At 38.2% G+C, this 19,271-nt stretch overlaps 1 protein-coding gene across 13 annotated transcripts in view; it reads left to right on the forward strand.

Moving 5' to 3' along the window:
- The window catches only part of LOC143041063 (uncharacterized), a 234,938-nt gene that overhangs the window by 25,491 nt on the left and 190,176 nt on the right, over positions 1 to 19,271 (forward strand). For all 13 annotated transcript variants that reach the window (XM_076212710.1, XM_076212703.1, XM_076212708.1 and 10 more), the window contains exons 3-5: positions 405 to 1,034; positions 1,158 to 1,430; positions 16,141 to 16,242. In XM_076212710.1, coding sequence (XP_076068825.1) covers positions 405 to 1,034; positions 1,158 to 1,430; positions 16,141 to 16,242 — 1,005 coding nt within the window. The remainder of the gene's footprint in view (positions 1 to 404; positions 1,035 to 1,157; positions 1,431 to 16,140; positions 16,243 to 19,271) is intronic.

Raw genomic sequence — 19,271 nt, forward strand, 5'->3', positions numbered from 1 at the left:
TTCTGGTGTCTCCCTCTCATGGAACAGTGTGTCATCTTATTTTGTACTTTCTTCTTAAACTTGTTTCACATTGTCACCCATGCATTGTTCTGCTTGTATTATATGTTCTTCACAGTTTTATTCTGACCATAATGTATTTGTTGATACTTTTGGATTCTAAATGACTCCAGTGTAGGTCATCATATCAGTGATTGCATGGATAACAATGTCAGGTATAGAATGTGCTCAGTTGTTGGCAAGTTGAATTGACACTGCCACACCCAGAGAATAGCACATTTCGATATATTTGTACAACATACATTGAATGATATTGTTAGTCATTTATATGGATTAATTTGCTCATGTTCATAAAATTGTTGTATTTATTTATTTTTTATTATTATTATTATTTTTTTTTTTTTCAGGAGACTTATAGTGATGTCACTCTGGCCTGTGATGGAAAATTTTACCAAGCTCATAAGTTAGTGTTGTCAACATGTAGTGATTATTTTGAACAAATGTTTGAAAAGACCCAATGTAAACAACCAGTGATAGTATTGAAAGACATTAGACATGAAGAACTTGAAGCTTTGCTCAATTATATGTATATAGGTGAAGTTAATGTTTTACAACAAGAACTACCAGGGCTTATAAAAGCAGCAGAGTGTTTGTGTATAAAAGGTTTAGCTGTACCTGATGAGGCTCCAACTTGTAAAGAAACTAAAGATTCTAGAAGAACTTCTAAAGATGGTGGTAGTAGTCCACAACCAAAGAGAAGAAGAAGAGAATCCTCCCCATCTAGTTCTTCACATCACACATCGGGAAAAAGTCATAGTAGTAATAGTCATACACAGAAAACATCAGAAACTCAAAGAAATCAGTTCACACAGCCTTCTACCTCACCACATCAATCTAGAACACCATCAGCACCTGTAACTTCACCAGCACCAGAAGGTGATGGATCAACAGAGAAGAGACCATATTCTGGAAGTAATACTCGTGAACAAGATTCTAATGCTAATGAAGATAGGGACCAAACTCACGAACCTTTAGAGGTAAGGTTTGCAACTATGGAGTTTAGTATAGGTTAGAATTCTTGTTTTGTGTAAATGAACACATGGGTTACTTTTTCCTATTCTGTTTGCACATCAGTAAAGACATAATCATTGTAATTTCAGGTTATCATTCAGGATGCCCCAGCTGTGAAACAAGAAATAGAGGAACCTAAACATGAATCAGAAGATGTATTAGACATGCCAGATTCAGAATCTAATCTTAGTTTTGATCCAAATAATGTTGATCCAAAAGGTGGCTTACCGGCAGATGGTACTGCTGGCTCTACCTTTAATCTCCCTGGTTTCAATTCTCAATCATCTCAGTCAGTTTCACAACCACAAACCATGGAAGAACTCTTAGCTCAAGCAATACCAGGATCAGCTGGTATACAAGGGGTATGTATTCCTACTATATTTGTCAATGATAGGGAGAGGTTATTATGGGTATATAGTCAAATTTTTATCTAACAAAGTACAGCATGGATGACAGTTTGTATATTATAGAAATTAGGAAATACAATCTCAGATATGTAGTTGATCATTATGATTTAGATGTGAATTTTTATGTAGTGAGACTCGTATATTTTTTCTTTTATAAAGGCTTTGAAAAGATGCCATTTTGAGTGTGGGAAGAAAATGATGCCATTTTGAGTGTGGGAAGATTAGGTTATTCTTTTGGAAAGTAGTAATTGTTACCTCAAATTTAACTAAGCAGAAAGCTTGCAACCCCACAATGGCTGGCACCAGTCCTTGGGTCCTCCCACAGATCTCTTTGGAAAGAAACTATAGATGGTTGTCTGTGTTATATTAGTGTGGAACTTTCTCACCAGCTGAAATTGATAAGTGGAGGGTAGAAGTTGCCAATTATCAGCTGTATGCAAGTGAAAAACTGTAAGAAATACAGTTGGAGTTAGTAGATATTTTAGCCCCAGTCTGGAATCTGATTGTCAGCCCCTCAGGGCTGCACCATCTGATGAAGGTGAAGGGTTAGACAGGTTTTGAAAATTGGCAGCTTCATTGTCCCTCTTGCATGACCATCACACACAGGCCCATCATTGGTCACAGGAAAGTAATAATATGGGGATTTGGGGGTATAGATGTGGGAATATTTATGTTTGCCAGTGGAAGTTGCTCTGATTGGATATATTATCACATTTACATATGAAAGGGGTACAAGAAGTTAGTATAAAAAAAAATTAAATTAGATTCTTACCACTGATTTGTGGCTAAATTCCTTTGTGCTTATGACAGTAAGTTATAGGTACATATATGCATGCATGCATACATACAGACATATATAACTTAATAAGTTGCTGATTCAAAGAAGGGAAAATACCAGATGACTGGAAAAATCCTTATATCGTACCAATATGTAAAGGAGGAACTAAGGAAGACCCAACAAATTACAGACTAGTTTCCCTTACAAGCACGGTAGCTAAAATTTGTGAAAAAGTTATAAGAAATAGATGGTTAAAACATCTGGAGTAGAACAATGTACTAAATTCGAGACAATTCAGATTTAGACAGGGAAGATCGTGTACCACAAATTTGATCTGTTTTTACTCAAGACTACAAGATATAATTCAGGAAAGGGACTTGGCTGATTGTGCTTTCCTAGATCTACAAAAAGCTTTTGACAAAGTCCCACACAAAAAACTATTAAGAAAACTGGAAACTATAGGAAGGATACAAGGTAAACTATTGAAATGGATGGAGGACTTTTTGCATGGAAGAAAAATGAGAGTAGTGCTCAGAGATAAAAGTTCTACTTTGGAAGAGGTAATTAGTGGAGTTTCACAAGGACCCGTATTGGCTCCAGTAATGTTTGCTGTTAATGTGAATGACATGGACGAGGGTGTGGAATGTTACATGAGCTTCCATGCAGATGATGCAAAACTGTCAAAGAAAGTGAGCACTGAAATGGATTGTGGTTCACTGCAGAGATCTGAACAGGGTTTGAACCACTTCCATACGGTGACGTCTACGTAGGCGGCATGAGGAGCAAGTGGGTATGCGATGATGCCGACGTCGCCATCTTGATTATATTTATTGTAGTCGTACCTACGTAATTTCCATTCTCTCTAAACTGGCTTCATCAATTTTCTATGGTTATCAAAATACACGGGTGAAAGAGAACGAACGATTGAGCACTGACTTTATTTTTTATAATGCGATTATTATGACGCAACATCGCACGTCGGGCAGCTAATGCTGCCAGACGTGCGATGTGCCCCGGAGTGAAGAGGTTAAAAATGGAGTCAGTAGTGGGAAGTGGAATTCACCATTAAGAAATGTAGCATAATGGAATTTGGAAAAAGTTGAAAGAGGATATCAGGACAATATAAAATTGGTGCAGAGGAAGTAAAGAAAGTAGGATCTGAAAAAGACCTGGGAGTGATTATCACAAAGGATATGTCCCCTGACAAACAGATCAACAAAATTGTCGGTGAAACCTTTAACTTGTTAAGATCAGTAAAAGTGGTTTTTACTTGGATGAAGAATTGACAAAGAAAATACTAGTCAAACTGATAAGGACAAAATAGGAGTACGCAGTGACATGATCACCCAGTACTAAAAAGAATGCAAGGAAAATTGAGAAAATCCAGAGAGCAACTATGAAGATGGCCCCAACACTACCAAAAATGTCATATGAAGAATGATTGTCAAAACTAGAATGACCGACTCTGGAACAAAGAAGAGAAAGAGGTGACTTGTTGACCATCTACAGAATTATGAGAGGTATAAAAGTCTTTGATAGAGAAGACTTACTAAATTGGGATAAGAGAAACACGAGGACATGGAAGGAAGCTCAAAAAGGACAGTTATAGAAGAGACCTGAAAAAGAACAGCTTTCCCCACAGAGTGGTGTATTATGGAACATACTAGATGAAACAATAGTGTGTGTAAAAAAAATACACAAATTTAAGAGCAAATTAGACATGGCGAAATACAGATGGGACACCATTAGCACAGCTCCCCTTCCCATAAGAAACAACTAGGTAAAATACATATATACATATACACATAATGAAAGTCCTGATAAGGGAGATGACCAACCAAGCTGTGTACCCACCCTTCACCCATCCCACCCGCGTCCATCACCCATTTATTTTTCCTTTTATCTTGGCTCCTTGTGGAAGAAGGGCCACCCTTATGAGATTTCATCCCTTAACTCTAACCACTCAACTCATTGACAAATCACATACTGGCTGGTTGATCTGAATGCACGTCATCCAACCTGGCTTAACACAGAAACAGCAGATCATATAGGAAACAAAATACTAATACAACTCCCCAACCTAAATGTAATTCCAGCAACAAACCTTCTTCAACAAAATCAACAACCAATATTCTTTGATATAAGAATGTGTTCATCCTCTCTACAAATACAAATACATGGGAAACCACACAAGGTCTTCCCTCTCATCACTTCCCAATAAAGATTAACATAGAATTAGTTGAGAAAATACAACCCACACACAAGAGCATTTGTAAACTACCAAAATGCAAATTGGCAAGTGTACTAGCTGATGTAGAGGGAGGATACTTTGAAATAGACCAGTATCCATCCCTATAGGAAGGGATGAACAAAATAGTAACTACCATCCAGAAAGCAAGAAACGTTTTCCCAGAGGCTTCAGGAATTTTTTTAGTCTGAACTACATGAATAAAGTAACCTCTTCAGTACAAAGTGAAATTCTTGCGCACAATATTGACTGCCTGTGGTATGATGATGCGATGATGTATCAAAATACCCACATCATAGAATATAAAGTTACAGCTGTATAACTCATTCTCTTTCATTCTTAATGTTGATAACCACAGAAAACGCGATTAATCATGTTTTCAGAATATGGGGGTCACTGCTACAACTACAAAGCACAAGATGTCAACGCTGGCATCCTCGTGTATACACTTGCACCTCATGATGTCAGTGTCATCATATGGAAGGGTTTGAAAAAGGAAACACAACCTAACAGAACAAGAGAAATAAATCTAATAAAGAACAAACAGAAAGAAAACAGGAGAAAGGTGATAAAAGCTATATATGGAGAGCTGTTAAAACCATCAGAAACTCAAAATTAACCACTTCTATACAGTGACGCCTACGTAGGCGTCATGAGGAGCAAGTGGGTATGCGATGATGCCGACGTCGGCGTCTTGATTATATTTATTGTAGTCGTACCTACGTAACCTCCATTCTCTCTAAACTGGCTTCATCATATTTTCTATGGTTATCAAAATTCACGGGTGAAAGAGAACGAACGATTGAGCACTGACTTTATTTTTTATAATGCGATTATTATGACGCAACATTGCACGTCGGGCAGCTAATGCTGCCAGATGTGCAATGTGCCCCGGAGTGAAGAGGTTAACCACCACCCAACCATGAAGCAGTTGATGCAACTTGGAGTAAAATACCGTCACCAAAACAAAAGTGTGACATCATGAACAAGCATTTCTCCTAAAGAAGCTTTAAGCCCACAACACCAGAAAATAGAAAAAATAAATATAGAGAATCAAGCCTGACCTTGAAGCCATCGCTCCTTTCACCAGTGAAGATATAGAAGGGGCCATAAAGAAAGTTGAAAATTCCTAAACTGAAGCCCCAGACAGGATCTCAGTTATCCACCTCAAACACTGGGAAAACAGCCATAAGAGCCTTAACCACTTCAGTATGATGACACCCATATAGGTGTCATAAAGGATGAGTGGGTACACAAGGATGCTGGCATTGGTATCTTGATTATATATATATATATATTTTTGTAGTTGTACATTAGTTACCCCCGGATTCTGTGAACTGGTTTGATCACATTTTCTGTTTATCATTGTTACTCAGAGTAAAATAGAATAAGTAATACAGCAGTGACCTTATATTTTATAATTCACACAAGAATTTGAGTCATACTGAAGTGGTTAATGACATTTTCAACTACTGGTCTCATTAGTATTCACAAGATCCAAATTAATGAAAAAGCTGGTATTTACCTCCCCCCAACCAACATGAATTCAAGAAAGGCAACTCCACTAGCACACTGGTCACAAACATCACACAAGTGCTAGAAGGATTTAAAAAAGAAAAAAAATCAGTTATGGTAGCCATACATATAAACAAGGCTTTTGACAAGGTTCCTAGACACATACTATCCTAAAAGATGATTGGGGCAGACATAACAACAAGAAGGGGTTAATTAGCTTCAAAGCCGAAAGACAGTGCAGAGTAACCCAAAATAACCAAATCTCAGAAACAAAAAGGTAATACAGTGGACCACTCGGGGCTTTCACCTTTAGTCTTCAATCTACTCATGAGTTAGTTTGATCACCAGAACTAGAACACCAAGATTCTCAGATGACCTGATGATAACCTACATAAATATATCAAAGGCTTTTTCCCCCTTACAAGGGAGGTAGCCAAAAAGATAAAGGCATAAAAACCATTCACCCATTGCATCCCCAATACACTCCACTCCCCTCCACCCTCTACCCTCTTATCTTGGCACCTCCTGGATGACAGGTCATCCCTGTATCTTGTCCACTGCCCTGGGTTCAGAGACATACATACATACATATACCAAGGCTTTTTCCTCCTTACAAGGGAGGTAGCCAAAAAGGAAAAGGCATAAAATCATTCCCACCCATTCCATCCCTCAATACACTCCACACCCCTCCACCCTCCCTCTCATCTTAGCACCTCCTGGATGACGGGTCAACCCTGCACCTCCACTGCCCTGGGTCAGAAGCAGTGTTGCAAGACACAGTACATCCACATGAAGGCTGCTTCATTAAATCGGCGACCCCCCCCTCTCCGTTCCCTCATGCAGAAAAGGAGAAGACAGGGAGAAATCCCTTCAGGCTGCGTCATATTTTTCGCACACATACTACCTCACCTCCCATCCCCCCACCCATTCCACCTCATGCATCATTATCCATATACAACCATTCCATAGGAAATATGAAATAGTAGTAGAGAACACCCAAGCTGACTTGAATAAATTAGAACAATGGTGGGGAAAAAAATCCTTACCCAGAAATCAACAAAGATGTTGCTCTCATCAGATAGTTGTGAAAAATAAAAATCAGTGACCAGATCCTTCTATTGGAAAGAGCCCAAAAATTCAAGGCCTTACATTTGATGCTCGTATGACTTACACACACATCAAAGACATGACAAAGAAATATATATATATATAATGATAATAATAAACTGCATGTAAGGGTGGAATGGAGGTGGAGATAAATTGTAGATTGAGAGAACCAAGTAAATGTCTTGGGGGATTAAAGAAAAATTATGAAAAATAGGCAACTGGGAATGATTGCAAAGAGGAGATTGTATTTACCTAGTTTACCTAGTTGTATTATATGGGAAGAGAGCTTTGGTCGTGGTGACCCGTCTTTGTATCTTTCAGCATCAAGTTTTTTCTTAAATTCTGGAATAGTGTTTGCACACACTATTTCTTTATCTAAATTATTCCAGGCATCTAGTACTCTATGTTTTTTAGATCTCTTCTATAGTTATCCTTTTTTAGTTTCTTTTAGTGTCCTCTTGTTTTTCTATTGCCCCATTTTAATAAATCATTCTTATCTAGGATTTCCAATCTTTTCATGATTCTATAAATAGCAGATCTCTTTCTCTTCTTTGTTCCAGAGTTGGTAATTCCAATTTGGACAGTCTTCGTATGTTAATTTGGAGAGAGTTGGTGCCAACTTTGTCATTGCTCTTTGTATTCTTTCTAATTTCTTTATATTCTTTTTAGTACTGGGTGTCCATAGTGTTGCTGCATACTTCAGTTTTGGTCTTAGTGTAACTAATATTTTTAAAATTATTTCTTCATCCAAGTAGTCAAATGCCACTTTCATTGACCTTAATAGGTTGAAGGTTTCTCCAACTATTTTATTGATATGTTTGTCCAGTGTCATCTCTATGCTGATTATTACTCCAAGGTCTCTTTCCGAGTTTATTTTTTTGACTTCTTCACCAATTTTATAATATCTTGATATTCTATATTTACTTTTTCCAAACTCCATTATACTAAACTTCTTGATATTGAAGTTCACTTCCCACTTTTGAGTCCATTTCTAGATTTTGTCCAGGTCTATCTGTAATGATTCACAATCCTCCTCTGTTCTGTCTTTAGTATTTTTCCATCATCTGCAAAGAAATTCATATAACATTACTCCTTCATCCATGTCATTTATATATATGGCAAACATGATTGGAGCCAGTACTGAACCTTGCAGGACACCACTTACCATATCTTCCCAGTTCGAGTATTTGTCTCTAATTACTACCCACATTTTTCTCCCAGTCAGGAAGTCTTCCAACCATTCCAATAATTTTCCTCTGATGCCACCTATTGATTCTATTTTTCTAATAAGTTTCTTGTGTGGTACCATATCAAATGCTTTTTGTTGGTCAAGAAAGGCACAGTCAGCCCATCCATCCCTTTCTTGTATTATTTCTATTAGTCTCGAGTAGAAGCAGATCAGGTTTGTTGTACATGATCTTCCTTGTCTAAATCCAAATTGATTTGGATTTAGTATATATATATTTTTTTCCAGATATTTAACCCATCTACTTTAGATAAAAAAAAAAAAATTCACATATTTTTGCTACTGTGCCTGTTAGGGAGAGAGGTCTGTAGTTGGTTGGATCTTCCTTGTTTCCTCCTTTATATATTGGTACAATATTTCCATTTTTCCAGTCTTGTGGTACCTTTCCTTCTTTGAGTATTTAATTATATTGTATATTTTGTCCATCAACTCCTCTATGCATTCTTTCAGTATCCAATTTGCAATTTCATCCGGACCATGTGATTTTCTGACATCAAGGTGTTTTATTTGGTCTCTGATTTCTGTGTTAGTTATTTCCTTCATTGGGGGGGATCTCTCTCTATTCCCAAACAGTTGTGTGAACTTTCATAGTTTTTTCATCTCTACATATTTTGACATAATCATTTCTTAGTTTGATGTATGCCATTTACTCCTTTTTTTTTTTTCTTCTTATTCTTTTTTCTTTTTACTTTTTCCACCTTCCAAGCTTTGTCTGCTCTATCCTTAGCCTCACTACATTTTTTGTTCTACCAGCTTTTTATGTATACTCTTGCTTTTGTTGTGGTACATATTTGTTCACTCCCTCATTATAAATTTCTGTTAGTATATTCCATTTCTCTTCCATCTTTGTTTCTTCAATTGGGAATTTCTCTCAGTTTGCATTACAAAATAATTTTTTGAGTTTCTCAAATTTTTTGTTGTTGTACATTAGTCTTTTCTATGTTTCTCATTTCTTCTTAAGTCCATTTGCTCTTTTAGTTCAATTTCTATTAGTACATGGTCACTTTTTCCTATTGGAGTTTTTTAATCAATTTTGTCCACAGTTTCAAGTTCTGACATAAGTATTAAATCCAGTCTCGATGGATCCTCATTGTTTCTGTATCTGATATTTTCTTTTATCCACTGAGTCATTGTGCATTCAGTGGTCATATCGAGTAGTATGTTTCCCCAGAGGCCTTCTCCACCCTTCACTGTCATTTTTTCCCAACATATTTCTTTTGAATCAAAATCACCCATAATTACTATATTTCCTTTTTCAGTATATTAGTTCATATTTTGAATCTTCCCACAGTTTGGAATGATGAAGGGGTGATTGTGCTAATGGCATTGTATGGGGCAGAGACTTGAAATTTATGAGAAGCCAAGAGGAAAAGTTTAAATGTGTTTGAGATGAAAAGTCTGAAAAGTATGGTAAAGGTTACTAGGTTGTATAGAGTGAGAAACGAGGAGGTGAGGAGAGCATACATACATATACCAAGGCTTTTTCCCCCTTACAAGGGAGGTAGCCAAAAAGGAAAAGGCATCAAATCACTCCCACCCATTCCATTCCTGAAAACACCACACCCCTCCACCCTCCCTCTCATCTTAGCACCTCCCGGATGACGGGTCATCCCTGCACCTTGTCCACTGCCCTGGGTCAGAGGCAGTGTCGCAAGACACAGCACATCCACAGCAAGGCCACTTCATTAAATCGGCGACCCCCCCCTCTCCGTCCCCCCATGCATAAAGGAGAAGACAGGGAGAAATCCCTTCGGGCTGCGTCAAAAATTTGTTCACACATACTACCTCACCCCCCATCCCCCACCCATTCCACCTCATGCATCACAACATCATCCATATACAACCATTCTCCATTCACCCCTGTCTTCTGTCCTCTCCCTCCCTTCCTCAACAGACATTCCCCTCTTCCCCAAAGCCCCCTTCACCCCATCCATCCACCTCATCCTAGGATGTCCCTTCATGTTCACTCCCTCCACATCTGCCTTCCATACCTCTTTTACTAGTCTTTCTTCACTCATTCTTTCCATGTGTTCAAACCATCCTAATACTCTTTCATCAACCCTATCTCCCAACCCTCTTTTCACCCCTGTTCTCCTCCTCACCTCCTCATTTCTCACTCTATCCAGCCTAGTAACCCCCATCATACTTCTCAGACACCTCATCTCAAACACATTCAAACTCCTTCTCTCTTTCTCTCTTATGTTCCATGTTTCTGCCCCATACAGTGCTGTTGGCACAATCACTCCTTCATATAGTCTAGGTGAGGAGAGCAGGAGTGGAAAAGGAGATGGCAGATAGAACTGATGAAAGATAATTGGGATGGTTTGGACACATGGAAAAAATGTGTGATGAAAGATCAGTAAAAGATATGGAAGGCAGAGGCAGATGGAGTGAACTTGAGGAGACGACCAAGGGTGAAATGGATGGATGGGGTGAAAGGGGTGTTGAGCAAGATGGGAATGCCTGTTGAACAAGGAAGGGAGAAGGCAGGAGATAGGGATAAGCGGAAAATGACCGTGTATGGATGATACTATTATACAAGGAAGTGGAGGGATGGGGGAGGCATGATTGAAAGAAGGAAGTAAATGTCTTGGGGGATTGAATTTTTTTATGAAAAATAGGCAACTGTGAATGGTTGCAAAGAGGAAATTGTATGAAGGGGTAATTGTGCTGATGGCATTGTATGGGGCAGAGACTTGGAATTTATGAGAAGCCAAGAGGAAAAGTTTAAATATGATATGAAATGTCTGAGAAGTATGGTAAGGGTTACTAGGTTGGATAGAGTGAGAAATGAGGTGAGGAGAAGAGTGGGAGTGGAAAAGGAGATGGCAGATAGAGCTGATGAAAGATTATTGGGATGGTTTGGACATATGGAAAGAATGAGTGATGAAAGATTAATGAAAGAGGTGTGGAAGGCAGAGGTGGAGGGAGTGAATTTGAGGGGATGACCAAGGATGAAATGGATGGATGAGGTGAAAGGGGCATTGAGCAAGACGAGAATGCCTGTTGAACAAAAAAAGGAGAAGGCAGGAGATAGGGATGATATTGTTATACAAGGAAGTGGAGGGATGGGGGCTGCTTATGTGTGAATAATATTTTGACACTGCCCGAAGGGATTTATCTTTTTCTGCATGATGGGGTCACCAATTAAGTGAAGAGGCCTTGCTGCATTGTGTTTGACCCAGGGCAGTTGACAGATACAGGGATCACCCGTCATCTATGAGGAGCTGAGATGGGAGGTGTCGAAAGGGTGGTAGAGGGGAGTGAAATGGGTGGGAATAGGTATGTTCTTCTGAATTAGCTATAAAGGGAAAAGATCTTGGTATATATATATATATATATATATATATATATATATATATATATATATATATATATATACAGTGGCCGCGAAAAGTTTGGGCGCGTAATTAACGAGACACAAATGTAAACACTTGTGACATTTAAATAATCATTTAAAGACCTATAAATGGCTTATTACATACCTTATTTACCAAGCGATTTTCCTTTAAGCTTTATGACCTTCTCCAAACGTGCCGGGATGCATCTTGCCAGGTTTTGTACGTGTTGAGGAATAATATTATCCCAAATATCCTGTATTTCTGTTTTTAGCTTAGCTACAGTGGAGACGTCACGATCTTGAAGCTGTTTTTTAATTATATGCCATACGTGCTCAATGGGATTTCGGTCTGGAGAATTTCCAGGCCATTTTTTGAAGTAATCAACACCACAGTCTTCTAACCATTGGGTAACAGACCGAGCTGTGTGAGCAGGAGCTCTGTCCTGCATAAACCAACTAGCATTGCACTTTTCAAAACTTTCAGGCAGGTTATCACACAATAACTCGAAATAAGTGTGCTGATTTACACACTCATTTTGTGCAAGAAACACTAAATTGCCAACTCCACCAAATGCAAAGCATCCCCACACCATAACACTTGCAGCATGTTTCACCACTTTAGCTGTATAGCGAGGGTCATTAGGGTCAGACCTCCTGGGGCACCTCACACGCTTCGACCTGCAGCCCGACGACACCACAAACGTTGACTCATCACTCCACAATACTCGTTCCCAGTCTTCTAAGGACCAGTCCTTATATTTCTTGCAAAATGCTATGCGATCACGTATGTTTTTTGCACTTAGGAGGGGAAGAACTTTAGCACAGCAACTACGGTATTGTAAATCTTTGGCTAAATGATCAGAAATACATCTTACAGACACATCATGCAGCAGTGCAGGGTTATTTTCTTTCAGTTTTCGAGCTGTGAGCGTTGGATCTTTATCTAACTGCCTCCTAATAACCGTAGAAGTACGATTTGATATCTTCCTTGGCCAACCAGAGCAATGCTTTGGAGTAGGAATGATGTCACTTCCTCCATCTCGAAATTTCTTGGTCCACTTTTGCACTTGACGCACTCCAATTCCCACACGAGTAGCAATATCTTTACACTTATAACCCTCCTTATAGAGGGTTATGATTGTAACAACTGTGTCTCTTTCCAGCTCTTTACCACTTCCCATTACGGAGATATCAAGGCACAAAAACAGAGACCACCACAAAAAAAAGACTACTCCCCGTAAGAGATGTTTAGAAACTGACTCCACGTGACATCGAGTGCGCCTAAACAGAGTTGCCAAGTAGTGCGTATTGTCTCGGCTAAATACGGGTACAAACGCTAGCATTGAAAAATAGCGAAAAGTTTGGGTGGAAAGTTGTATTTTTCGCATGTTTTGAGTTTAGCGGAAAGTTTGGCTGCCTATAATTTTGCGCCCAAAATTTTCGCGGCCACTGTAGATGAAAACTAAAATTCATCACACACACTGACTTTGGGCAAAAGAAACGAATAACCATCTTCAAGCCATTCTTAAAAACCACCATTGATTATGCCACAACAGAAGGTTCCCAACGATTGGGAAGATGAACACAAACAACTTCTAAACTTTACAGAATAGAGTACTTAGAGTAGCAGCAGGTTGCACTAAAACCACCCCTATTGGACACCTGCATACAGAAACAAAAATCCTCCCCATAAACCACATGAAAATGACAGGAACACAGTGTGTTAAATGTAGGAATACACAACCCAGCAAACAGGCATAGCTTAGATTATGCCATATTAGAGAAAACAGAATGTGAGAAGAACTTTAGGTGTTAGTGACACCTGACTTTAAATTCAAGAAAGTGCATTAGTGCCAGGAATAGGGCTTACAGGGCATTAGGATTTATTGCTAGGATGGTTATAAACAAAAGTGCAAGTGTAGTTATTAACCTCTTATCTGGCAGTAGTTAGACCCATCCTTGACTATGTGGTACAGTTTTGGTCTCCGTCCTATAGAACAGATATTAATCCTCTAGAATTGGTACAGAGGAGAATGACAAAAATGATATGAGGGCTTAGAAATTTACCTTATGAAGACAGGCTTAGACACCTTAACCCCTTCCATACGGTGCCGCACACGTAGGCGTCATGGGGAGCGAGTGTATTCGCGAGGCTGCCATATCGGCGTCTTGATTATATTTATTGTAGTCGCCCCTCCATAATGACATTCTTTCTAATTCTTTTGTAATCGCATTTTCTATGGTTATCAAAATTCACGGGTGAAGAGAGAACGATCGATATAAGCGGTGACTATATTTTATGATGCGAGTATTATTACGACACGTCGTGCGGCTGGCATTGGCTGCTGCCACCGAGATCTAAGTCTATGACGCCTACGTGTGCGGCACCGTATGGAAGGGGTTAACTTATACTCTGGAAAGATGAAGAGTGTAGGGTGGTCTAATAGTTACTGTATTTTTTTGTGTATACTGTGCTGTTTTCTACTACATATCAAACTTCAAAATTAGCCCAGCACATTATACAGGAAAGTTTTTTTGTTTGTTTTTTGGGGGGGGTAGTTCAAATCCACTCAATTAGTGCCAAGACAACCCAGTGCTATATTAGAATACCATACTCTGGCAACAGACCTTAAGTGAAAATTGATCAAAATAATAGTAAAGCCTTATTAGTGTGACTAATATTTTTTTTAACCATTTCTTCATCTAAATAGGTGAAAGCCACCTTTATTGATCTTAGCAAGTTGTAGGATTCTCCAGCAATTTTGTTTATTTGTTTATTAGGGGACAAGTCATATTAGATAATTTCTCCTAGGTCTTTTTCTGATCCCACTTTCTTCACTTCCTTTGTTCCAATTGTATATTGTCCTGATATTCTTTTTTACTTTTTCCAAACTCCATTATGCTACATTTCTTAATGTTGAAGTCTACTTCCCACTTCTGACTCCATTTCCAAATTTTTTAGGTCTGTAGTGATTCACAATCGGTTTCAATTTTCACTTTCCTCAACAATTTAACATCATCTGCAAAGAAGCTCTTGTAACATTCAGCATCCTCATCCATGTCATTCACATAAATAGCAAACATTATTGGAGCCAATACTGATCCCTGTGGAACTCCACTAATCACCTAACCTGAACACTTTTCTCTGAGCACTACTCTCATTTTTCTACCATGCAGGAATCCATCCAGTTTAGTAGGTTACCTTGTATCTCTCCTATGTTTTCCTTTTTTTTTTTTTTTTTTCATCGAAGGTTTTTTGTAAGTCTAGGAAAGCATAATTAGCCCATCCTTCCCTTTCTTGTATTATATTTATTAGAAATTGATTAAATTTGTAGCACATGATCTTCACTATCTGAATCCAAATTGTCTCAAGCTTATTACAGTATCCCCCCACTATTTGCAGGGGTTATGTTCCTTCCCCTCCTGCGAACCCCGAAAATCCATGAATTATTGATGCAGTTTTAAACCCCTGTATATTATATACACTAAAATATTCACAATTCAAACAATCACTTATAGGGCATAACTAATACAGGGGTACAGTAATTATGTATATGTAAAACACAAAAAACTTGAATTTACAATTCAAACAATCACCTATAGGGCGTAAATAATACTGGTACATTATAATTACATATAACACACCAAAAACTTGAATTCAGACAATCACTTTGAAAACCCGTGTGCAACTTAGACAGAGAGCTGTTTAGCCTCTTGCACATGAAGATGCTTGTGACATCACGTCGTGTGCAGCCAATCAGCAGGAAGGAGAAACAAAAACTCGTAACTGACATTGTTATTATAAAATTATTTACCAGTTATACTGTATCATCTCTCTTTTCTAATTTTTTATTTTATACTTACTGACATTGTTGTTTTAAAGTTATTTACCAGTTATACTGTATCATCATCTCTCTTCTAATTTTTTTTTTTACATTTACTGACATTGTTATTTTAAAATTATTTACCAGTTATACTGTATCATCTCTTTTCTAATTTTTTATTTTATATTAACTGACATTGTTATTTTTAGAATTATTTACTAGTTAGGGAGAATGTGAACGTTTTTCTGCTAAAAAAAAAAAAAATGGCCTAAGAAATTCACGAAATTGCCGAAATTATGAAAAAAAACTTTGAGAGCAAAATCCGCAAGTATGCAGGGCCACAAACGGTGAACCACGAATGAGTGAGGGTATATTGTATATTGTTTTCTTCCAGGTGTTTTATCCACCTGTTCTTGATCATTTTTTCACAAATTTTGGGTATAGTGCTTGTAAGGGAGACTGGTCTGTAGTTGGTTCTTTGTTTCCTTCTTAATATATTGTGTGTGTGCATTTTTTCCTCATTTTTCTTTCTTTTATTTCTTGTCTTTTTCTTTCTATAAATAATGAATGACAATCCTAAGTGTGGTTATGTTTCTTGTTGCTTCAGGACTCCTTACATTCATGGAGTGGTGCTGGAGATATGCCAGGTAGCTATTCTTTGGAAAGCTATGGAGCAGAAACTTCAGGAGGGCAAGCAGCATCCCATTTGGTGAGTGTTAATGTTTATTACCAAGTACAGTACCAGCACAAAGGTTCCTTTCATCGGTTCTTGAGCCACCAAGAATGTCTTAAGTGATGATTAAGGATTACTGACATAAGTGATTCTTTTTTAATTATTTTGATAAATTATAATTTTCCTGAAATCAAACCTCAGATTGTAATAAATTTGGCTTCATAACCTGTGTTTTCATAAAAGTCAACAGGTACATAAGGAAAGTACAGTAAATTTGTGTTACCAAAAATGGCAGTAGAAAGAAAGGTCTAATTTTGATATATGTAAGTCAGCCATCCACAAAGTGGATCCAAGATATCTTTGTTAAAGCTACACTTTTTGTCAAAGATTTAGCTTTGCGTGTGTGTGTTTACCAAATTGTAGTATATGAAGTTGGAGCTGTGATCATGGGGGTTGGTCACTTGGTCTCGGCTACACTTACCAAACTTTGTGTTAAGTTAATTTATGTTGGGCCTGAATTATATATTCATCCAACTTGTTTCATAAAGCTACACATTGATGTGGAAAGCTATACTTCATAGCATCTTTTAAACCAGCTTTTTTATTCTCTCCCCCTCTATCCCTCTCTCTCCCTCTATCATCTCTCTCCATTTCTCTCTTTCTCTTTTTTCTGTATCTTTTTCTTTATCTCTTTCACTCCTCTCTCTCCATTTCTCTCTTTCTCTTTTTTCTGTATCTTTTTCTGTATCTCTTTCACTCTCTCTTTTTCACTCTCCTCTCTCACTCTCCTCTCTCTCTCTCTCTCTCTCTCTCTCTCTCTCTCTCTCTCTCTCTCTCTCATGTAAATATCTTGATGCTTCTCTCTCTTTATTCTTCCAATGTGGGAAGTCCCAGTTTTTCCAGTCTTTCCTTGTATATTTTGTCATTTACACTTGGAACCATCTTGGGTGCCACCCTTTGCTTTTCTCTCTCTCCCTCCCTCCCTCCCTCCCTCCCTCTCTCTCTCTCCCTCCCTCTCTCTCTCTCCCTCCCTCCCTCCCTCTCCAATTATTTCTTCATAGAGTCTTCTTCCGTATAGTGAAAGGTTAATTGTATACTCTTCAGCAAACTGTGTCTCTTCTGTTATTTACTTCTGGCAATAAATCACCCCTGATTATAATCCATAAATCCTTTTCATCATTTGCCTTAGCTTATTACAGGAGTTACTAACAATCCTTGTGGAACTGTTAGTCACTGTCCTTCATGATTATCCTTTCACTGCTCTCCAAATATCCCTCTAAAGGAAACCTTTCATCCATTCAAAAAATTTACCTCACCTTTCGTTATACTCCAGTTACCACAGTATTCGATTGTGAAGGAGTGCTGAAGCCCTCAAGATGTAGCTAAACACATACCTGCCCAACCCTTCCTTGCAGATCAACCTAAAAGGTTTGACACGCATGATCTTGGACCTGAAGCTAAATTGAATCCTTGTCAAAATGTATATCTCTCTAAGTATTTCACTCACCAGACTCATGGTATTCTTGTATTCATTTACCTAGTTGTATTTTACGGGACGAGAGCTATGCTTGTAGTGACCCGTTTTTGTATCTCTCCACATCCAGTTTATTCTTAAAATCGTGTATAGTTGTTTCTCTGTTCAGTTTGTTCCAGACATCAATCACTCTATGTGGGAAGCTATTCTTTTTCAGGTCTCTTGTATAGGTGTCCTTCTTTAGTTTCTTTTCATGTCCTCTTGTTTCTCTTATGTACCACTTAAATAAGTCATCTCTATCGAAGATTTCCATCCCCTTTCATAATTCTGTAATTGGTCAATAAATCACCTCTTTCTCTTCTCTGTTCCAGTGTTAACAGATGTAGTTTCTCCCATCTTTGTTCATATGTCAGATTTGCCAGTGTAGGTGCCATTTTTGCCGCTGCTCTTTGGATTCTTTCTAATTTTCTTATGTTCTTCTTTGTGCTGGGTACCCACAATGTTGTAGCATATTCTAGTTTAGGTCTTATCAGTGTAACCACTATTTTTTTTAACTATCTCTTTGTCTATGTAGTCGAAGGCCACTTTCATTGATCTTAGTAATTTCTCTCTTGTACCGGTCATTAACACTGGCCTATAATTTAGTGGTAAATCCTTACTTTCTCCTATGTGTGTGTGTGTGTGTGTGTGTGTAGGTACATGCATGCACATACGATGGTTGTCAATCCATCTCGTCATGAAAATGAACTTTTGTAACCTTGATGGGATAAGAAACATGCCCATAACACTGGGTCAGAAGGTATGCTGTTTCTAATGTTTTGTGTATATGAATTCCTCTTAAATGAATTTGTAGAGATGAGGCTACAATGAACCATAATTCTGTAACATATCAATTGGGCCAAGACAAATCACCTTCCCATATCAAAAGATCCTGATCACACAGTGGTATCCCAGCTATCTAGAGAATAACACACAAAATCTCCATCTTAAGACCAAATAAACTGCCAGTGAACTGAGCATCCTAGAGATCCATCTCTTTCCAGAACTATATCCAAACTAATGGAAAAATTAATCCTAGAAATATTTGGAACACTCTTACCTTCCTTGCCAAATTGACATGGATTCAAAGAAGCCTACTTCATCAGGACATTGCTTAAAACCTCATCCAAGAGGTACTGGAAGATGTCAACAAGAAAACATCACTTGACAGAACAATAATGTTACCAGTTGATATAAATATGGCTTTTGACACTGTCCCTAGGCACATACTGTCATGTAATTCTTGTTTCCATGCATTCCACTGGCTGGAAACCTGCTATTCCAGTAGTTGACACTTTTGTAATGAAAACTGTACTTCTTCATGTCCTTTAGATATGTGGTCTTTTTCATCTTGTTCCCATGACCTCTTTATACTCAGACCAAGAGATCAAGATATCTTTCATTTGGTCTAGTCTAGCGATTCCCTAACTATGGGTCACGACCCAAACATGGGTCGTGAAGTGTTCAAGAATGGTTCGCGGCCAAAAAAGTTTGGGAACCACTGGTCTAGTCCCTTCAAGGACCTTCACTGCAATCAGGCCATCCCTTTTTC

This window comes from Oratosquilla oratoria, chromosome 30 (assembly GCF_046742065.1).
Source record: "Oratosquilla oratoria isolate Oo_2021 chromosome 30, ASM4674206v1, whole genome shotgun sequence".
NCBI classification, from domain to species: Eukaryota; Metazoa; Arthropoda; class Malacostraca; order Stomatopoda; family Squillidae; genus Oratosquilla; species Oratosquilla oratoria.